Source organism: Mandrillus leucophaeus, unplaced genomic scaffold (genome assembly GCF_000951045.1).
Source record: "Mandrillus leucophaeus isolate KB7577 unplaced genomic scaffold, Mleu.le_1.0 Scaffold38, whole genome shotgun sequence".
Taxonomy (NCBI): Eukaryota; Metazoa; Chordata; class Mammalia; order Primates; family Cercopithecidae; genus Mandrillus; species Mandrillus leucophaeus.
Genome location: NW_012104031.1, coordinates 1,104,310 through 1,122,223, shown reverse-complemented (window position 1 = coordinate 1,122,223; position 17,914 = coordinate 1,104,310). Strand labels below are relative to the sequence as shown.

General features: G+C 40.7%; 1 protein-coding gene across 4 annotated transcripts in view; it reads right to left on the bottom strand.

Annotated features, from left to right (window-relative positions):
* The window catches only part of RBBP5 (retinoblastoma binding protein 5), a 41,116-nt gene continuing 23,202 nt past the window's right edge, over window positions 1-17,914 (bottom strand). For 2 of the 4 annotated variants that reach the window (XM_011990425.1, XM_011990424.1), the window contains 10 exons: window positions 17,197-17,359; window positions 14,935-15,044; window positions 13,502-13,621; window positions 13,261-13,414; window positions 13,090-13,161; window positions 12,351-12,468; window positions 9,610-9,679; window positions 8,966-9,195; window positions 7,175-7,366; window positions 1-1,169 (listed from right to left, as the gene is read on the bottom strand). In XM_011990425.1, coding sequence (XP_011845815.1) covers window positions 1,141-1,169; window positions 7,175-7,366; window positions 8,966-9,195; window positions 9,610-9,679; window positions 12,351-12,468; window positions 13,090-13,161; window positions 13,261-13,414; window positions 13,502-13,621; window positions 14,935-15,044; window positions 17,197-17,359 — 1,258 coding nt within the window. In that variant the 3' untranslated portion in view covers window positions 1-1,140. The remainder of the gene's footprint in view (window positions 1,170-7,174; window positions 7,367-8,965; window positions 9,196-9,609; window positions 9,680-12,350; window positions 12,469-13,089; window positions 13,162-13,260; window positions 13,415-13,501; window positions 13,622-14,934; window positions 15,045-17,196; window positions 17,360-17,914) is intronic. The other 2 variants (XM_011990426.1, XM_011990427.1) reach the window with 2 other exon arrangements.

Sequence of the window (17,914 nt, the reverse complement as noted above, 5' to 3'; positions counted from 1 at the left end):
GATTTTCAGAGAATTTCAAACATCAAATGTACACATCTATCCAATCTGCTATTTTTATATAAAGAACAACAAATGTCAAAAAAAAAAAAAAAAAAAAAAGCTAAGCAACCTTTCACAGAAAGGAAGTGACTGAAAACACAGTAAGAAAAAGGAGCACAGGTACAGGAAGGGAAAAACGCAATGACTGATGAGGCTAGATTTCCACAGGCAGTGATACAAAAAATTCACCTTGATCTTTGATTTGAACTATGTGGTTTGCTGCTTTGATTCGGATGGTTTTACTTTACTCCTTGCATAGATTCCCCCAACCCAGTAAAAAAGTAGCTTGTTGAGAGACACCTGGGTTTGTTTCCATCTCTGGAAGCCAGCACAGGTAAAGCAATATAAACTACTGATGATTCATTGCTGGAGATGGATAAAACTAGCTATCTTCAAAAACCATGATTAATGACAATGAACCAAGATTGGAGGGAAACATGCAATGAGAGGAAAACAAGGGAAAACCCTGAATTGTTACAGCCCGGCTTCTTGGGCAAAATGTGGTATGGGAGGAAGAGAGGGCCTTCATTGTTCCCTTTCTGAAAATTTGAAATCTTTCAAGCACTTTCTTTTCTGCCCATCCTTTGCACACAATATGGAAATATAGGAGGTATTAGGGGAGAGGAGAAGTTTAAAATGAGAGTATGCAACAAAAGTTTTCCTAGGATACCAGTAGCAAAATTTCAGATAAGAAGTCACTCGAGGACATGCATTGAGGACAGAAGGCAAATGGGAGATAGGAAATGACAGGTCAAAATGACGCTGGGTACAATAAAGTTAGATGAGCAAAACACAGGTATTTTTTCTCCAGCAACATAACTAGGCATCAAAGTTTAAATGAGTCAAAATTCCTATCTGATGTCTTCACAAATCTTCATTCCTGAGAGTCTATTTGGACTTATGCTTGAAAGGGAAGGGAAGGTCGTATACTCTTCTTCCATAATTCACTTCTTCATTTAAACATAAAATTCACCCTCCCACCTCCTGGGTGGGAGGCACACGCCTTTGTTTTAAATTAAAGTCAATTTTCAAATGACTGACCACAGTGTCCAGAGGCCACATGATGGCAAAGTGGGAAAGAATGAAGAACTTCAAAGGTCTTCATAACAGTTCTGAGATTGCTCCTCCTGCTAAAGAGATTAGACACAAAAAGATTTCTTTTAGCTTCAATTTAGACCAGTTACTTGTAAGAACAGAAATATTGAATGCTGGATGATGCATTACAAGCACACATGGACCAAGAAATTTCCCCTTTTTAAGAAAAGTCATAACCAACTCCAACTCCCAATTACTCTTTATTGAACAAAACAATCCAAATCCAAAACCCCCCACCCCAATACTTTCCTCAGTACTGTCCCAAAGGGTGGGGGGAAAAGCAAAATGATCAGAGTTCTACATTTTTTCTAAGCTGCTAACCATGCTCTAAGGTGCTAACAAATAATGTTTAACATTCCAAAAAGTGCAGTAAGTAGAGGAGAAATTTTAGGGTACCACACCTTTCAACCCTTCATATATTTAAAGATTGATTAGTCACTAAATGATTAACAAGTGAACAGGAAACCCTTCTCCCAGCACCACAGTTCCTTAAGTGACATTCTTATCACCTTAGAATCCCAAATACAGTGAAATGTTCATGAGAGCTACTGTCCACATTGCTACACACCAACGATTGATAAATATCCTGAATAGTAAAATGAAATGAACACTTCCCTGATTATTCCAAGAAGCTGCTCAACCTCTGAGAGACATCCTTAAATGAGCTGCTGTGAAATATTAACTAGGAAGTGTAAAAAGACAAGAAGGTGAAAAAAATCCTCCCAGGTGTCATTTGGAATGGCAGAGAGCACCTGAAGGTAAAATGGTTAAAAAATAATTGCTCAAATTATGAAACAAAAGTACCCATTTATATAACTTTGATTTTTAAAGTTCCTGCACAAATAAAAACTGGCAATAAAAATATATTCACATGTGCCTGAGAACATACTGAAGTTACAATGAGATACAAACTTTCTACTGAATGTTATGCTGTTAAAAATCAAATTTAAACTTTTCATAGTTCAGTCAGATTAAAAGCTTACTTAGCACCAGTTTTTCAGATCTCTCTCAACATAAATCACAATGAATTCCTTGCATTGTTTTTTTTTTTTTAAGACAGAGTTTCACTCTTGTTGCCCAGGCTGGATTGCAATGGCGTGATCTTGGCTCACTGCAACCTCCACCTCCTGGGTTCCAACGATTCTCCTGCCTCAGCCTCCTGAGTAGCTGGGATTATAGGCGCCCACCACCATGCCTGGCTAATTGTTTTGTATTTTTAGTAGAGATGGGGTTTCACCATGTTGGCCAGGCTGGTCTTGAACTCTTGTCCTCAAGTGATCCGCCCACCTCAGCCTCCCAAAGTGCTGGGATTACAAGCGTGAGCCACTGCACCCGGCCGCACTGATCTTTAAAAAACCTCCTGAGATAGAAAAATCCACTCCACAAGACTCAATATCATGTCTTAACCACTTTAAGGCAATTTTTAACAACTATTCCCACAGGTACCCTGACCAATTTAGTTGTAATCGTTTAAAAATGAATACAACATTGCCATTTTAAACAAACCTAAATCATAATAGGAGAAAGTGGTTTGATCACTAATCAACAGCATTAGTAATGGGCACTCAGGATGACTAATGAGCTGCCTTACACTGGTTAGCTGAGGGCAGCTCATGTTTCCATACCATCCTTGTTCTTCTGAATACACAAAATAAATAAATAAAAACCAAACAAAACAAAAGCTTGTTGAGGCATCAGGCAACAAATCAAAACCAGAGCAAGCAGTACTATGAGCAAGATAAGATACACAGAAATAGCAATACAGAAGACTCCAGCCAATTTAAAGACCTGACGCAGCAACTGCCCCCAAGGAAACATATTATTTAGCTGCAACATAAAGGAAATCTCCAGGAATGTAATAGGTAGGAAAATTCAGCTCAAAATGACCAGCTATTATTGGTACTTTCCAGTAGCAGCCCAATCAAGGTCGGCCTAAAAGAACACTGAATCAAGATTTCAAACCCTACTTTGGTTAGCTAATAACATCCCATAGAGTGAGAAAGACTACCCCGATTCTAGACTAATTCATAAATTAGTCTTCACAAGGAAAGGAAGAAAAAGAAGGAAAGGAGGGAGGGGAGAGAAAAAGAGGAAAAAGAGAAAAAAGGAAAACAAAACTACCAAGCATTAAAAAAAAAAAATCCAGATTCAGTAAGTGACTTGGAGGTGGTTCAGAGCCCTGGGGTGATGGGCTGGCACCAGGGCAGTGGTGTAGCGCAGCCCAAGACAGGGAAATCTGCATGGTGCCTGTCCACTCCCAGAAGTGTCACCTCTGCTCACTTTGGCCCTTGCCATCTCCAACAGACCCAGGTGTGCACCAACCCCTTCAAGTCTACCATCCCATGAGGCCTTTAGAACATGTATGTAACCGACCACACCTTTGTCCCACTTTACTACTGATGTTTACTGCCAAGGAGCCCTAGTTCTTGGGCAATCCCTGAGCAATCACAGACAACTAGGAAACTGGTGATTCTGCTCACATCTCAAGTTTCTGGTCTCAGGACTGTCCTCTGGAGAGTATTTAAAGTAACTAAGAAGCATTTGATAGATAGTGCAGACTAGGTTAGCCTGGTCCTTCCAAAAAGTCCCAAGCTCAGGGTTACCCTCACCAAGCTTCACTTTGGGTCCTCACTCACACAGAAAAATGTTCGCATGAATGTGGGCCCTCTAATGCTAGCCAACACTGACAAGCTATTTGACAGGAAAGAATTTTCTATAGCCCCAGATTCCAGATGGCCAGATTATCTCTAGAGTGGTCTGTCTGCCAATTTTCCCTTGAAATGCATATTCTCCTGTTAAAACAGACAACAGACTATGGTAGCTTTGTTAGGGCTAATCAGTTTAAGGAACAGTTTCTACAATAACTGGTCAACTACAGATATTAACAAACAGTTGTCATTCATCTAACTTGGGTAGTAACACAGCCTACGACTATAATCTTGCCTTCGAATGATTTGGCTCAAATGCAGAAGTTGTCCATGGGGCAGGGGGCCAAAACCTTGAATCTACACATACAACCATCAAACTGGAGTGATTTTTGAAGATGGTTTGGCCTCAGAAGTTTTGGATCAGATTTCCTTTCTTAATACCTGGTGGGAAATCTACAATGACTATATAGTGGCTTTTACTGAAAATCTCCAAGGTATGCAAGAATATGAGCTCCACATGCCAGAGTTTCCCTCGGTGGTCGTGATAGGCCACATGCAAATCAGCAGCAGGTACCAATCTAACTCAGCCTGCTCAGGGCCCTCCAAGACGACCACGTTACTGGGTGAAGTCCTTCCCGCACCCAAACAATCCCATATAAAAACATAGTAAGTTGCCCTAAAACAGACTTTTAATGAAATGATCTGTGATATCAAATTTCACTCTCCCCAAAATTTTCAGCCTTCACAAAGATCCAAACCACACTGCAGCTGGTCAATAAAGGCAGACGTAATCCTTCTGTGGAAGTCTTGGAACTATACCTCAATGCCCCTTTGAGGTTTTTGGGTTGTTTTTTAATTTTTTTCTTTTGTAGAGACAGGGTCTCACTATGTTGCCCAGGCTTGTCTGGAATTCCTGGGCTCAAGCATTCTGACCGCCTCAGCCTCCCAAAGTGCTGGGATTACAGGCACGAGTCATTGCACCTGGCTGATTTTATTTTTGTTTGAGACAGGGTCTCCCTCTGTTGCCCAGGCTGGAGTGCGGCGACGTGATCACAGCTCACTGCAATATCAAACTCTTGGGCTCAAGCGATCCTCCTGCCTCAGCTTCCTATGTTACTAAGTGGGCCACAGGTGTACACCACCACGCCTGGCTAATTTTTTTATTATTTTGTTCCCAGGCGGGTCTCAAACTCCTGGGCTCAAGCAATCCTCCTGTCTTGGCCTCTCAAAGTGCTGGCATTACAGGCATGAGCCACTGCACCCAGCTCAAGGTTTTTTCTTGTTTGTTTGGTTGCCTTTTACATAGATGGGGTCTCACCATGTTGCCCAGGCTAGTCTTGAACTCCTGGGCTCAAGAAATCCTCCCGCCTCAACCTCCCAAACTGCTAGAATTACAGGTGTGAGCCTTATTTACCATACATTTCCTTCTGAAAAGCACATGATTAGGGATAGACAGGTTTTAAGAAGCTAGAAGACTGTCCTAAAGTGTTTTAACTAATTATGTTTGGCCACATTTTAAATCACCCTTAAAACATTTTAGCTCTCCGGGCCAGGGAAATCTATTTAAACTTTAAATTGCGTTTCTTCTGTAGTGGCATCAGTGTGTGCAAGAAGTGGGCTTGGAAGGACTGTTTTTACTTACATCTAGTCAGTCTGCAATCTTTGTTGGCAATGCCCACACGACTGCTTCAGGCTACTTTACAATATATACAAACATGCCGGGAGTGATGGCTCACGCCTGTAATCGCAATACTCTGGGAGGCCGAGGTGGGTGGATCACTTGAGGTCAGGAGTTCAAGATCAGCCTGACCAACATAGTGAAACCCCATCTCTACTAAAAAAAAATACAAAATCAGCCGAGCATAGTGGCACACACCTGTAATCCCAGCTACTCAGGAAGCTGAGGCAAGAGAATCACTTGAACCCGGAGGCAGAGGTTGCAGTGAGCTGAGATCGCACCACTGCAATTCAGCCTGGGGCCAAGAGTGAAACTCCGTCTCAAAAAAAAAAATACACACACACAGCATTACATGTATATATACACAAACACAGCCTTAGGTGGGTTGAATGTGGAGGTGGTAACCATCAGTGCACCACCATAAATATTGTCGGAAAAAAAATATTGGTACTCAGTGGTATGGTGTTGGGCTATCAAAAACTAAAGTCTAAAATCTAGTAAACTTGAGGTAGAATACTCAAAATGATGAATAACAGTCTATTTCAGCTTCTCTGTAAGAGAATTCATGTTTACAGACAACGATTAAATCATGTAAGTTATAAATTAAACAAAGAATTCTGTTTTGCACTCTAGTCCTTATCACATTTGAACACATTTAGATTAAAATTTTAAAGTCAGGGGGAGCCTGAACACAACCACTGACACGTTATCAATCCACCTTTGAGTCTACCAACTAGCCACAAAAAAATTGAGAATACTGTATTAACTAAAGCAGTGCTTCTATATAAAGCAAAAAAAAAAAAAAAAAAAATTCCAAAGCCCAATGTTTACACAGAAATGGATTCTAATTTGATTAACATTTTCTAAACAAGAGACCAATTAGCCTAGGCTCACAAATGTTTGGTAAGAAACAGAAATTGTTTACTGTCCCCCAATAAAAATCCCTCAGTAATATAAAAGTGAGAAAACTCAAATATTATGTATCAAAAGGCTTAGGTGTTAAGATGCTACACAGATACTGTAGTTTCTGTCTTTTTGGTCATTTCCTCCTGTTTTCAGATACTGTAGTTTCTGTCTTTTTGGTCACTTCCTCCTGTTTTCAGATACTGGAAAAAAATTAAAAACCAAAACAAACCCCATCTTCTTCCTTAACATGATGGTACTACTAACAATTTCATTATTGCTTCTGGACTACTAAGAGAGAGAAAGCACTACCTGTGGGATTTGAACAATCTGAAGAGGGAGAGAAAAGATGCTACAGTGAACCAGTCAAAGACTATATAAAACAAGCTTGTATTTCTGGCTACTTGTCTGGCTCTTTTATTTGAGACAAAACAAACAAAAAACCTAAGAGCAAATAGGGATGAAGAAATGAATTAAGCCAGAGGTTCTTACCCTTTTTTGGGTCATGAATTCCTACAGGAATCTGATGAAAGCTATGGACATCTTCCCCAGAAAAATATTCACATAATATTTTGCATATAACATCAGGGGAATGTACACTTCTTGAAAACTATTTACAGACCCAAGGTTAGGAGCCACTGAATTAAAACCGGTTTAGCCTGCCCTTAGCAGCAGCTTAAAATTAGAGATTATCTGCTGCTGGGAAAAAGGTAGGAAGGGAGGGGGAAAAATGTTGCAGTTAAATATAGTCAAGGGCTATACAAAGCAAGGCCACGAAGCAAGCCAGACAGTGCTCCCAATGTGTCCTTACCTGTCAAGGGCTGGCTGAGTTCCGCCTGCACTTTACCCTTCGCTGATCCTTCCAGAGGTAAACCTCTGTCCCCTTTGTAGAGTTTCGGTTTAAATGGAGAATCTTTCTCTTTACCTTTTGATCCTTTAGGCCGGCCTGCTTGCTTCTTCTTGGATTTGCCATCCCCCTTCACACCCAGTAGTGGATGGACTTCTGTAGGACAGACAGGCATGGAAAGGAATCCACATGACACCAGTCCCATCACCCCAACCACAACTTTGTTGAGCAAAGAATGTTGCTTTGCGTCCCGGATCAATTAATAATTATAAAGAGAAAAGTCTGTCTTATTTGTATGACTACAAAACAGTGGCCATTAAATGAGAGATAGCTGCTTGGTCAAAAGGCACACATGGCTTATATCAAGTTTGTGCAACCTGTGGCCCACAGGCTACCTGCGGCCCAGGACAGCTTTGAACGTAGCCCAACGCAAATTCATAAATTTTCTTAAAACATCATGAGTTTTTTTGCAATTTTTAAAATCTCATCAGCTATCATTACTGTTAGTATATTTTATATGTGGCCCAAGACAATTATTCTTCCAATGTGGCCCAGGGAAGTCAACAGATTGGACACCCCTGGCTTACATGTTCATGCCAAGTCACGGTAACTCTAAATTGAACAAGTAGCTGAAAGATGCACTGATACTATCAAACCAAGCCAGAAGAAGGAACACACATACACGCACACACACATACACAGAGAGGCGTGTGAGAGCAGAAAGAGAATGGGCTTTGGAATTAGAGAGACTAGAATGAGAATCCTGACTCCACCACTTCCTGTGAAACTTTAGGCAAGTTACAGAACCTCTTACACGTAACCTCAGCCTAAATTTTCTCCTTTAAAAAGCAGGTAAAACAACTTGCAGGGTTGATGTAAAAGTCAGCAATGGTATATATACCAAAGAGTGTCTGAAACAGAGTAGACACAGAAATCAATAACATCAGGAAAATATGTAGTTGCAAAATGTGATCTGCAGTTAGCTAAAAGAGAAGAGGAAGGGCCGGGTGTGGTGGTTCACACCTGTAATCCTAGCACTTTGGGAGGCCGAGGCGGGCGGATCACTTGAGGTCCGAAGTTTGAGACAAGCCTGGCCAAAATGGCAAAACCCCATCTCTACTAAAAATACGAAAATTAGCCAGGCATAGTGGTGCATGCCTATAGTCCCAGCTACTCGGAAGGCTGAGGCAGAAGAATTGATTGAACCTGGGAGGCGGAGGTTTCAGTGAACCAAGATCACGCCACTGCACTGCAGCCTGGGCAACAGAGCAAGACCCTGTCTCTAAAAAAAAAAAAAAAAAAAAAAAAAGAAGAGGAAGGAGGATGCTCAATAGTAAACGCATACCCCCATCCACCCCTACCTATCCCAAGACATGATAATAAAGGATTCCCAAGTCAGACTATAAAAGGTGGCAGGAAGGATGAAATGATTGTCCAAGTCTAACTAGTACTTTATATCTAATAAAACCACTCTATGGGGAAAAATTTGAAAGAAGAATGGTATAATAAACTCTGAGCCGGCTGTCAGAAGAATTCAAGTGCAGCATTTTAGGCAAAGTACTGAAGGGCAGAATTTCTCCATTTTAAGAGAGAAGTGAACACAGATGCAATCATTATAAAGTTGTAAAGCACTATAAAATAGACTCATGGGAAAATTCCTCTAAGGTAAAATCGCTGAAACAGGAAATTACCAGATTGAGCTGGGGAGCAGAGAGCGGCATCTGTCAGGCCAGAGGGAGAAGATGCAGCTCTTACCATCATTTGGTACTCCTTGAAGTTCTATATTGGTTGTTTTGGGCTTCTTCTTAGGTGGCTGGGACCCATCTGCTGAGGACTGCCTCTTCTTCTCTGAACTAGCCCCTTCATCCATCAAGGAGGTTTGGACTGCATCCGGTGGGGGGCCATAAGGATTTTCTTCTGGGTCTTCTACCTCAGGGGCAATGGGTAAATACAATAGAGCCTTTGAATCTTCCAGCTCTTCATCACTATTTGGAGCAGGATCAGACAAGGGATTGGAAAAAAGAGGAGATAGTTGCTTAAACCATGAGCCCTTCCTCTATCACCTATATTAAGCATAAGCAACAGGTATGGATCTAGAACTTTAAGAAAGCCAAGATGAATAAAAGAGAATCAGACAATGTAATTGATAAAATTGGTGATAAAGATAAAAAGGATAAATAAATTATTGTGGTTCCTTAAAATTCTCTATCAGGGAGAAGTGAAGGGAAAATAGGACTAGAGAAGAAAGGCTACATTGGATTTCTTGTACACCAAACGAGTGATCTCTTTTAGCTAATAAGCAGACGGGACTGAAGGGATAGCCCGGGGAACTGTGGAGTGCTCCCCCAGAGACCAGGAGCAGCAGTAGCCAAGGTGCCCAGCCTTTCGGGCCGGCTCACCTGCTACAGAAGGCAGCGATAGGGTCCACACTGGTGACATCCACTTCCTCATCTTCCGCAGCATCAGCCCCTGACAGGACAGAAACACAGGAGATGTTTGAGAAGTGAAAAACTGCTTTTTATTTGCAGCTTCAAGGTTTTCATAAGCTGAAATTCCAGAGAAAGGAGGAAAACCAAATAGTTCACTTCACTTAATCATTTAACAAATATGTGCTGAATTTCCACCCTATGCTAGGCACTGAAAATAGTGCAATGACCCAGAAACAGTTGGGAACAGCTCTTCAGTAAAAGGTCCAGAGTCTAACTGGGAAGACAGATAGACAGTTTCCATTTAATACAGTAATGGTATGTGTAATGTGCTCAGGATATGGGAAGGAGGAACAATTTATGTGGAAATCTGGGAAAGTTTGACAGAAGGTAACCCTAGAATCTAGAACATTCTGCTTCCCTGGAGGTCCTCCTAAAACACATTAGGCATGCAAGTTATCTAATATCACAAAAGTGAGGACCAGCACTTTCAAACTAGAGAACCAACCTCATTCCCAATCCCCTGATTCCTGGCACCATCAAGTGTCTCAGGAGTCAATAATCTGTGGCATTAATTACTCACTGGCAGTGCCAATTGAGCATCCTAAGCATTCACCCACACAAACCTTACTATTTTATAAAGCCCTGTGTTAGACACCATGGGGATAAAACGTCAAATCTTTATTCTTAAGGAGCTCCTATCTAGAAATTCAGAAGAGATAAAATCAGTCATAATCGTAATGGAAATTAACATCTTAGTGCTTATTATGGCCTAGGCATATACTAAGTGCTTTACATAAATTATTTCACTTACTCCCCACGACCCTAAAAAGCAGGTACTATTATTATCCCTATTTTACAGATGAGGAAATTCAGTTTAAGTAGTATTTTGCCCAAGGCAGTCTGACTTCAGAGCCCAGGCTCTTGACCGGTCTCTTACTGACAAAGGAGTGATGTTGTTGGAAGTCAGGGACCCTGAACGGAGGGACTGGCTGAAGCCGAGGCAGAAGAACATAAATTGTGAAGATTTCATGGACATTTATTAGTTCCCCAAATTAATACTTCTATAATTTCTTACACCTGTCTTTACTGTAATCTCTGAACATAAATTGTGAAGATTTCATGGACACTTATCACTTCCCCAATGAATATCCTTGTGATTTCCTATACCTGTCTTTACTTCAATCTCTAAATCCCGTCATCTTCTTTGTAAGCTGAGGAGGATGAATGTCGCCTCAGGACCCTGTGATTGTATCAACTGCACAAATTGTTTGTAGAGCATGTGTGTTTGAACAATATGAAATCTGGGCATCTTAAAAAAAGAACAGGATAACAGCAATGTTCAGGTAACAAGAGCGGTAACTTTGAACTGGCCACCGGTGAGCCGGATGGAACAGAGCTATATTTCTCCTCTTTCATGAGCAAATAGGAGAAATATCGCTAAATTCTTTTTCTCAGCAAGGAACATCCCTGAGAAAGAGAATGCACCCTGAAGGTAGGCCTATAGACGGCCCCTTTTAAGGCGTCCAGTCCACATCTTTTATGGTCGAAGCCAAAGGGATGAAATAAGCCCCGGTCTCCTATAGCGCTCCCAGGCTTATTAGGACGAGGAAAATTCCCACCTAACAAATTGTGGTCAGACAGGTTATCTGCTCTCAAACCCTGTTTCCTGATAAGACGTTATCAATGACAATGCCTGCCGGAAACTTCATTAGCAATTTTAATTTCACCTCAATTTCACCTCATCCGGTGGTCCTGTGATCTCGCCCTGCCTCCGTTTGCTTTGTGATATTTTATTACCTTGTGAAGTATGTGATCTCTGTGACCCACACCCCATTCATGCACTCCCTCCCCTTTTGAAAACTGCTAATAAAAACTTGCTGGTTTTATGGCTCGGGGGACATCACGGATCCTGCCGACATGTGATGTCTCCCCTGGATAACCAGCTTTAAATTTCTCTCTTTTGTGCTCTTTCCCTTTATTTCTCAACCCAGCCGAGACACTTAGGAAATAGAAAAGAACCCACGTTAAACATCGGGAGCGGGTTCTCCCGATAGAGTGACAGAATACACGGGAAAAGCTGAGCACTCTTAGCATGGTGAGTTCTTTGCTAGGTGCTGCATGTATGTCCTCAGTCATCTGCAATTAATCAGGAAATACACAATGATATGTTAAGAGAGCTGCTTGAGCCCTGGGAATACCCAAATAAGCCCTTAGTTAACACCTTATAAATTAGGGCTCTCCAAATACCGTGGAGACTGTGTAAGCTTAAAGGAAAAAGAAGGCCAGGTTCATAGGCCAGGCACAGTGGCTCATGTCTGTAATGCCAGCACTTTGGGAGGCCAAGGCAGGTGGATCACCTGAGGTCAGGAGTTCCAGACCAGCCTGGTCAACATGGTGAAACTCCGTCTCTACTAAAAATACAAAAAATTCACCGGGCATGGTGGCAAGCACCTGTAATCCCAGCTACTCGGGAGGATGAGGCAGGAGAATCGCTTGAACCCAGGAGGCGGAGGTTGCAGTCAGCCAAGATCACACCATTGCATCCAGCCTGGGCGACAAGAGCGAAACTCTGTCTCAAAAAAAAAAAAGTGGGGTGGAAAGGGGACATTTTAGATGAAGTGCTGAAATAAATTTACAACACAAATGAAGAATATTAAGTAAAGCAATCATTTTCCCTTTAGGAAATCCTATCCGCAATTGAGAAATATTACCTGTCTGCTCAGGCTCACTCTTATCTTCATCTTCAATATCAAACTCTGATTCCCTTTCTTCATATTCTACATTTTCATCCAATTCTTTGAAGTCTGGTGCAAATGCACTCCAGTTTTCCTATACAACAAAATATACTACTTAACTATACGTGAAAGCAATAATCTGTAATCTACACATTAATGATAAAATGAAAGATCGAGCATGAAAGGAATTCACAATTCTTAGATTAAATTTCGCAGATAAGAAAAAAAACGGGTATCTGTAAGTTTTACTAGCTTAGGTATTTTCTATCTTAAACGTTCTAAGTTATTAACTGTAGCTCTTTTGAGTCACTGCCTTCTTTGCTTTAGGAATTTTGAGATAAAATGTTAAATTTTCTTGTAAGTACACTGATTACAAATGTAATTTAAAGGTGTTCAAAGTAAAATTAAGATATAAAACAGAAACTGACCTGAAAGTAAGAAAAGCAAAAGAAAAATGTATCTCAAATAAATAATAGAAAAAAGCAACAGAAAGTTCACTAGAGCTTCTCCCTGAAAAGAGCCAGAAAACCAACTTGGGACCAAGACCTTCCCACCAAAATAAAGTGCAACTAGATGCACTGAACCTATGTAATTTAGGTTGCAAGAATCATACGCAAAAGAAAATAAATAAGGTAATTTTTAGCTTCCTATGTATAAGGTTCTTTGATAAAAAGAAGGGTATCTAGTTTCAAAGCAAGTAAAATAGAATACTTACTACTTGATTCTGTGCCCAGATAGATACCACTCCACTGGAGATGGATGCTATGATGGGTCGAACAGGATGCCACTAAGTTTTAGTGAAGGAAAGAAAAATAGATTGTTAAGAACAGATTCCAGATTTTTTTAGATTATGTGACTAACAAGAGCAATGTCCTAATGTACTCACAGCTACATCCAAGAGGAGTTCTCCTCTCGTCCCATGGAGAATTTTCACCAGGTTGCCAATGCTCTTCTCCCAGATGTAGAGGGCGTGCTGCCGTGCAGAACCTGCCACGATGTATTCCCCATCCCCAGAGAAACAACATTTCTTCCATGGGGTCCTAAAGGACAAGGAAAGTACCAAGGAGAGCTGGAACTCAAGCCCAGGTCATGAATGATCACATATTCTTCTAGGCTGTGATACATACCTATTCACCAAATCCTGCAATTTCTGCATAGGTTCAGGCTCTCCATCTCTTCCACATGTTAAGATTTCTCTGCCATCATAAACTCTGATTATTCGATCTGCTGTGTTAATTAAAAAGCAACTACAGGAAGGATAAAAATATCAACACCAGAGGTCAGAAATCTGTTCCTTAGTACTACAAGACAACTAATAAACTGGTGAAGAATTGAGGGAAAATCTAAGTAACAGACTAGAATATTTATGTATCTACTTGTCATCTCCCAAACCAAAATATAATTTGAAGTGGGAGTATGTTTTATACTTCCTGTGTATCCCTAAACCCAAAATATACAAACTGTCAATATTAACTAAGTTCCAAGACCTCTCTACTGAAACCAGCTTGCTAAATTCACAAGTTTACAGTGAAATGGATATAAATACTTCATTCCTCTGGCCTGTTTTACATATAATCTTCTAAATGAGGTAATAAACTAAATATGTCATTTTAAAATGTCATTTTTACTGTAATGACATTGAAAATCTTAGACATCTGTATAAAATATTAGTTATTTCATCACTTTCTTACAGACTTCACTGACTGTAACCTTTTCTTAATTCAACAGAATTTTGAACATTAATATCCTCTAAGTCAGCTGTCTCCAACGTTTTTGGCACCAGTAACTGGTTTTGTGGAAGACAATTTTTCCACGGACCAGGCTGGCAGGAGGGTTATGGTTTCAGGATGAAACTGTTCCACCTCAGATCATCAGGCATTAGATTCTCATAAGGAGCGTACAACCTAGATCCCTCACATGTGCAGTTCAAAATAGGGTCCGTGCTCCTGTGAGAATCTAATGCTGCTGCTGATCTGACAGGAGGCAGAGCTCAGGCGGTAATGTTCACCTCCAGCTGTGCGGCACGGTTCCTAACAGGCCAATACTGGTCCGTGGTCCGGGGGTTGGGGACCCCTGCTCTAAGTCATGTATGGGTGTTCCTAAACAAAATAGGAGGACTATTACCTCTTACTGACAACCTATTTCCTATTTCTGTTGATATATTCTACGACTTCTAACTAGGTAACCAACCTTATCAGAATAACATCCAAAATTAAAAGGGTAAATAGGCTATATTCAGTTACAATGTGAATTTGATGACATCAGTTCTGATGATAATAATAGTTATCATATACCCAGTGCTTACTATACGCCAGGCATTTTGGTTCTAAGCACTGACCATTTACTTATTTTTCTGTAAAGTAACTGCCTGACAACCTCCAAATAAGGAAGATGTAACTACTGCAGGAAATTTTATGAACTCAAAAACCAGAGAAGTTTCTAAAAACCTTAAGTACATTTTTTAAAGAAGTTTAATATACATGAAAACTGCAAATTTCCATGTATTTCTGCATTCTACTCACTCTTAAAACTGTCCCTAAAAAGGTAAGATCTCACTCACCTCCCCTTCCGGGCAAACTCAATTGACTTAATGGCCGTGGTATTGCTTGTTCCAGTTGTTACTCTGAAGGAAGCAACAAGATCCTGAGAATCCGTTTTTAGGACCAAAATCTGAAGTTTAAAGGAGGGGGAGAAAAGTAAGTGTTCCGATAACTAACAGTAATTAGATTTGGCTTGTTTCTAATACTGCATAAAGACTGGGTAAAAATGTAAATGTCTCTATTCCATATATTTAACCTGATTAACTGATATTGCTGTTCTGCCTCCTTAAATAAGACAAGGTCTTAATCTATTTTTTTTTTCTTTTTTTTTTTTTTTGAGACAGAGTTTCACTCTTGTTGCCCAGACTAGAGTGCAATGGTGCGATCTGAGCTCACCACAACCTCTGCCTCCTGGGTTCAAGCGATTCTCCCGCCTCAGCCTCCTGAGTATCTGGGATTACAGGCATGTGCCACCATGCCCGGCTAATTTTGTATTTTCAGTAGAGACGGGGTTTATCCATGTTCGTCAGGCTGGTCTCAAACTCCCAACCTCAGGTGATCTGCCTACCTTGGCCTCCCGAAGTGCTGGGATTACAGGCATGAGCCACCATGCCTGGCCAATTTATTCTTAAAATATTATGTTTAGCATTATTCACAATAGCCAAAATACAGAAGCCACCCAAGTATCCACTGACAGATAAGCCATATAAACAAAAGTGGTATATACATAAAATGGAGTATTATTGAGACTTGAAAAGGAGGAAAATTCTGACACATGCTACAACATGGATGAAATTGAGGACATTAAACTAAGTGAAATAAGCCAGTCACAAAAGGGCAAATACTATATGATTCCCCTTTTATGAGGTACCTGGAGTAGTCAAATTCTTAAAGAGAGAAGGTCAAAGGGTGTTTTTAGGGGCTAGCAGAGAGCAGGGAATGGGAAATTATGATTCAATAGGTACAGAATTCCAGTTTTACAAGATGAAAGATTTCTAAAGATGGATGGTGATCACTGCACAACAGAGTGAATGTACATTAATACCACTGAACTGTACAATTAAATATGGCTGAAATGATAAAATTTACGCTGTGTGTATTTTATCACAATTTCTTAAAAATCACCTTTCTAGGTCGGGAGCGGTGGCTTACACCTATAATCCCAGCACTTTAGGAGGCCGAGGCAAGCGGATCACCTGAGGTTGGGAGTTTAAGACCAGCCTGATCAACATGGAGAAACCCCAACTCTACTAAAAATACAAAATTAGCCAGGCATGGTGGTGAATGCCTGTAATCCCAGCTACTTGGGAGTCTGAGGCTGAGAATCGCTTCAAGCCGGGAGGCAGAGGTTGCGGTGAGCCGAGATCATGCCATTGCACTCCAGCCTGGGCAACAAGAGCGAAACTCTTATCTCAAAAAAAAAAAAAAAAAAAAATGCCTTTCTAAGGCCGGGTGCAGTGGCTCACACCTGTAATCACAGCACTTTGGGAGGCTGAGGTGGACAGATCACTTAAAGTCAGGAGTAATCCCAGCTACTCAAGAGGCTGAGGCAGCAGAATCACTTGAACCCAGGAGGTGGAGGTTGCAGTGAACTGAGATCACACACTGCACTCCAGCCTGGGCAACAGAGTGAGCCTCCATCTCAGAAAAAGACAAAAAAAAAAAGCAAAACGTGCCTGTCTAAAATAGCCATGAAATTACACTAGCCCATGTGCCCCAGTCAAAAAATAAAAATAAAAATAAATCAAGATGCTCAGTGGAACTACTCTAAGCATGAAAAGAACCTTTAAAGGTCACCTGACCTGACTTCTTATTCCACAGAAGAAACACCTTCTACAATGTATTCCAGAGAAAAGGGCCTACACATTCCAAAAGGCAAGGTCAGAAGTTAACAAAAAGGAAAAAGAATAAGTCTCAGTACTATAAGTTAAGTTTGCCTGAATTATACAATCTTTTATAAAACCAGATATTAAGACATTTTGATCAGCAGTGTTCCAGTTGATAACATGACATTGATTGAAGTTTTATAATTTCATAATGGCCCTTCATTACTAGCATCCAGTAAAGGTCCTTCCACGCTTTTCTAGGTCAAATAATCTCTATCACTCTAAATCCAAAGATCAAAAATTATTGTTAAGCAATGGAGGAAAATTAGACTACATTTGCTGCAGGCAGGAACTGTGCTTAGTCCAAGAATAAAAAAATTTTCAAAGGAAACAAAACAAGTAAACATTAAATGAGCCAGTGTACAAGATGCCTGATTTGCCAGCTTTTAGGCTTACCTTGCCTTTTGCGTTTCCTGTATAAATATATTCCCCTCGCCTATCAAAAGATGCCACAACGTTCAAATCGGAGTCATCATCCACCGGCAGAACAACATGTTTGGAATCTGAAAGGGTCAACATGACAGGAGCAGATTTCATGGGACACACGAGAACCTTGTTCCTGTTTAAAAATACGAACAGTACATTGGCTGTTGCTTTGGTATCAGCAAGCTGATTCCCTGTTCTTTTCCCTGATCCCTGTCCATACCCTGATCAACTTGCCCAGCCCAAGCAAATTTGAAACAGTGAAAAAGCATAAAATCCACAAGTCTAATAACAGGGAAAATTCTGAGTAAAATTAGTCTTGATGAAATAACACATAATCATTTAAAAAAAAATAAGAAACCGGGCGCAGTGGCTCACACCTGTAATCCCAGCACTTTGGGAGGCTGAGGTGGGCAGATCACTTGAGGTCAGGAGTTTGAGACCAGCCTGGCCAACACGGTGAAACCGCATCTCTACTAAAAATACAAAAACCTATCCAGATGTGGTGCCTATGCCTGTAATCCCAGCTACTTGGGAGGCTGAGGCAGGAGAATCGCTTGAAAATAGGAGGAGGGTGCAGTAAGCTGGGACTGCGCCATTGCACTCCAGCCGGGGCATCGCAGCAAGACTCCATCGCAAAAAAATTAAAATTAAAATTAAAAAAAAAATAAAATTTAAATTAAAAAAAAAG